Source organism: Podarcis tiliguerta (genome assembly GCF_965153285.1).
Source record: "Podarcis tiliguerta genome assembly, chromosome: 14".
NCBI lineage: Eukaryota > Metazoa > Chordata > Lepidosauria > Squamata > Lacertidae > Podarcis > Podarcis tiliguerta.
The window spans coordinates 34487823-34492637 of record NC_139547.1 but is presented as its reverse complement, the minus strand read 5'-3'; the positions used below and the strand labels follow the sequence as shown (position 1 = coordinate 34492637).

Genomic DNA, 4815 nt, shown 5'->3' with positions numbered 1-4815 from the left:
GCTTCGTTATAGGCTTATGCAATTTTTCCACCTTTTTCCTCTTAATTTCTATGCTGTGGATAGAGCCGATGTTGTTTTGTATCTACTTACTGCTTCACTGTTGTTTTTTTAAATGCGGTAATGAAGTAGGTTGTGGTGCCTTCAGTTATTGTTGCCTAAGTTGCAAGCTGGTAATTCCCTATTTGAAGTGGAAACATGTTACTGTGAATCTTGGAAAGTACCTTTATAACATCTTCACGTTCAAAGGAGATACCATATTGCAATGTGTGTTATTTGTTTCCTACCTCACTTTATAACTGGTACAGTGGTACCTCGGGTTACATACGCTTCAGGTTACATACGCTTCAGGTTACAGACTCTGCTAACCCAGAAATAGTGGTTCAGGTTAAGAACTTTGCTTCAGGATGAGAACAGAAATCGTGCTCCGGCGGCGCGGCGGCAGCAGGAGGCCCCATTAGCTAAAGTAGAGCTTCAGGTTAAGAACAGTTTCAGGTTAAGTACGGACCTCCGGAACGAATTAAGTACTTAACCTGAGGTGCCACTGTATTTGAACATGAAATGGAGAATTTTACCCAGAACATGCAGGGTCTGAAACCTTAAACTCCATGGTCTATGTTGTGTTACAGTACATTTAGCATTTTCCTCCTCCTTTTAAAAAGGGGTCATGCTGGTATTTGGATTTCATGTTTAAAGCAATGCCTTGAGTGTTCAATCATATTTCATTTTGGGATCTCTTTGTTCAGGGTAGACATTTGTATTGCAAGCAAAAGGACCGAACAGGCTTGGCTGATGAAATAGTAGGACTTGGAGATCTTGGCCCAAGGTGGAAAGAAGCTTTGCCTCTGTTCCAGCTTTGCCCCATTTAAACCTTGGCCATTTTGCTTCGTCCTAAGACTCTCATCAAGGCTTCTTTGACATCTTTATTGCGCAGGCTGTATATGATCGGGTTTATCATGGGGTTGATGATAGTATAGAAGACCGAGATGGCCTTGTCCTCTTCTGGCGTGCGCTGCCCCTTCGACCGCATATACATGAGCATGGCAGTCGTGTAGAAGATAGTCACCACTGTCAGGTGCGCTGAGCAGGTGGAGAAAGCTTTCTGCCTGCTGTCGGCAGAGGCGAGTCGCAGTATGGCAATAATGATTCGTACGTAAGAGAGTACGATCAAGAGAAAGGGAATGATCTCCGTCGCTATGCCCCCCATGTACATTGCGCTCTCGCTCACAGAGGTGTCTGCGCACACCAGCTGAAGCATGGCTGGGACTTCGCAGAAATAGTGGTCAATGACATTGGAGCCGCAGAGAGGGAGCTTGAGGACAAAGAGTGGAACCACTGACCCCAGGAAGGTGCTGAGCCAAGACCCAGCAGCCATGCCGATACAAACCGATTTGTTCATTAGAACAGAGTAGCGCAGTGGGTGGCAGATGGCGACGTATCGGTCGATCGCCATCACGGCAAGGAAGATGCATTCTGCCGCCCCTAGGAACAGCGTGATATACATCTGAGCCTCACACAACTCGGCTGAGATGGACTTCCTTGTCACCAAGAAGTTCATGAGCATTTTGGGGACAACGGCCGAAGTGCAAATGATATTCAAGACTGCCAGGTTGCAGAGGAAGAAGTACATGGGCATTTGAAGGTGGGGATCCAGGCTGGTCAAAGTGATTACAGCAATGTTTCCGATCAGAGTTACGGTGTAGATCACGAGGAATATAATGAAGAGGAAGACTTGGGCCAGTGGGGAGAGAGGGAACCCCAAGAGAACAAATTCTGTGATGACGGTTATGTTTTTCATTTCTATACTTTTCTGTAGGAAGAACAATGGTGGTTTAGTGGTCAAAAGTGCAAGAACTCATCTTGACAGCCCCTATAAGCTATGCCCATGAAGAGAGTCTACACACACTTGCATCCCATAGCAGCAGTATATAGCATAAGACCCAGTTGATTAGGATCAGCACATCTGCAATCCAATGCAAAGATACCTAGTACAGTGGTACCTCTGGTTACAGATGCTTCTGCTAACCCAGAAATAGTACCTCTGGTTAAGAACTTTGTTTCAGGATGAGAACAGAAATTGCGCAGTGGTGCAGTGGCAGAAGGAGGCTCCATTAGCTAAAGTGGTACCTCAGGTTAAGAACAGTTTCAGGTTAAGAACGGACCTCCAGAACGAATTAAGTTCTTAACCCGAGGTACCACTGTAGTCATTTCCGTCAATCTCATTTCTGTCTTCTCAAAACGCATTGCGATCCTAACCCTGTTGAAATGCCATCTTCAGCTTTCAATTAGAAATGGAAACTATTGTTGCAACTAAGTGCCTGCATTTAAACTGCTGTCAATGGGAAAAAGAAATAGAGAACCATACCACTTTATTTTCCTCGTTCTCTGACTACCTCTCTGAGTTAAATCTGTTGCCCTTTGGATGTTGCTGAACTACTGTTTCCATCATCCCTGACCACTGGCCAGGTTGGCTGGGACTGATGGGAGTCGGAGTCCAACAACACCTAGGGGGCCACAAGTTGCCACAACCTGCCCTACATGCTGTGACAGACCAGCCAACCCACTTCTGTTTCTTTCAACTGGGTTTGCTCCCCCTGCTGTTTGAGATCCCTTTTAACAGGAGATGGTTCAGAGTGTACCTGTGACCTTCTGTCTCAGAGCTCTGTAGCTCCCTGTTATGCCAAGGTGGGATGCATCATTTAACTTCCACTGGCAATAGATTACAGGACTGTTTTGTCCCCCAATCGCTCACCTTTTTAATTTGTTTTAAAATAAATGTGTTTCTTATATTTTTTAAAAAACCCTCTTGTCTCTGTGCTGCTTTGGGAAACTGAAGTCGGTGTAAGGTAGCTGATTGGGATGTGGGGACCACCACGTGCACAAATCTACCTAAGTAGGAGGCTCTAGAGGAGCCTTGGAGGCTTTTCAACACAAGCAACTGCCTTATGCCTTATGGCAAGCATGAGCCCATGCCCACTGATGTGTAGCACCTCTCCACAATTTCACACTGGGCTATTCCTCAGCCCTTTTTGGAAGCACTAGAGATTGAATTTTCATGCAGAACATGTTCTCTACCACAGAGTTGCAGCCCTCTTGAGTGCTGCTTCCACCACCGTTACTAATATATCCTGCTTAATGCCAAAATAGGATTTTAAGTGGTTCATGAAGTAGAAAAACCAAGTTACACAATTAAAATGTACAATAAGACAGCACATATCAGTTAACAACAAGGCACTTGGTTTGAGAAATAAACATAATGCCTGTGTAAACAGGCAAGTTGTCAAAAGCCGGTGGAATGCCAGTGGAGATGGGGGTCTTTTGTATTGATAGCAGGGAGTGCTTTTCCTAACACTGGAGATATTAGTGAAAAAAAGCCTGCTACTATGTTGCCACAGGCCAATAAATGTCAAGCTATGGCAATGGTACCAGCTGAAGACCTCTTTCATTTGCCTCAGTCTGTCATGATATTTAGACTTATTAGATCCAAGGATGCAAGTTTTCTAGAAAATTTTAAATTAGAACACTTCCCCCCCCAAATTATTTCGCATAGGGTAATTTGCACTGAAAAATCTTCCACCTGCATCAGAAAATGTTCTTTTTTAAAAAAATAATAAATTTTATTAAAGGTTTTCAACCTAATATACCATAAATTTCCAACTAAACTAAAAAGAATAATAACAAAATATATCAAACAGAAATAAAGGGGGGAAATTAAAATACATTAATAAATCTCACATGATCCTCATAAGACACCCTGCCTCTCATACAGGCCCCTTTTCTCTCGGCTCCCTGCATAAGAATATGTTCTACCAACCTTGCCTACAAGTGTATTTGCAATTGGCATCTATTCAGTGCTGCTAATGAACTTACAAAACACATAATTTTGAAAAGGAAGGGGGGGAAAGCAATGGGGGTTTTCTTGCTGCAGTTCACTGCTTTGATCAGGGCTAATTAACTCCTAACAGCCCCAATGGGGTAAAGAATGATGGGAGTTGTAGTCCAATAACACGTTCAGGGCACTATGTTGACTACCCCTGGCTTAAATAGTAGCCTTTTGTCTTTTTTTATGCTGAGTGGAGTATTGTGTTTTAATTTGCCTGATTTTTATTTAAATATTGCTGTTATGGGTAGCTAACATGCAGTTCTCCAGATGTCTTCCACCTTCAGCCTTTTAACAGGATCCACTGGAAAGAAACAACGAAAGAAAGGTGGTTCCAGGTAGAAAAACACGATTAGCTCTTTCCTCCCATCCACTACTTCAGATTGCATCCAATCCTTGCTTCGTAGGGACACACGCTCCCATGTTTGGTCCTGCCAGTGTTTTAGCTTGTTGCACCCGAGGAAGCTACTTTATACCTGGTCGGATCATTGGTCTATTCGGCTCAGGATTGTCTGCCCTGAATGGCAGCAGTTCTCCTGGTTTTGAGATGGAGGCTTTCCCAGCTCTACCTTATTAGTAGCTGCATGTATGGCTATTGCCACTTTTTGGAAGGATCTTAAAGAAGCTAATTTAACAGCATGGTATAAAAGGGTTTAGCAGATGGCCGTAGCAGAGAAACTAGCATGTAAGCTAAGAATAGCTAGAGGAAATAAATGCAGCTACATGCTTGGGAGAGTCGGAGGAGGCTTGATTGCTTATGCAAAAAATTCCAACAATAGAAGGAAAGTCATAGCATCATAGAGTTGGAAGAGACTCTGAGGTTCATCTAGTCCAACCTCTGGAATGCAGGAATCTCAACTAGATCATCCATGTCTACCACCTCTTATGGGAGATTTCCACAATCAAACAGCTCTTGCGGTCATAAAGTTTTTTCTGAT

At 43.5% G+C, this 4815-nt stretch overlaps 1 protein-coding gene across 1 annotated transcript; it reads right to left on the bottom strand.

Annotated features, from left to right (window-relative positions):
- Positions 1-549: 549 nt before the first annotated feature.
- LOC310664727 (olfactory receptor 10A7-like) lies at positions 550-2792 on the bottom strand. Its single transcript, XM_083414268.1, has one exon. The coding sequence runs from the start codon at positions 1793-1795 to the stop codon at positions 863-865; it is 933 nt and encodes a 310-aa protein (XP_083270394.1). The 5' UTR covers positions 1796-2792; the 3' UTR covers positions 550-862.
- Positions 2793-4815: the final 2023 nt, after the last annotated feature.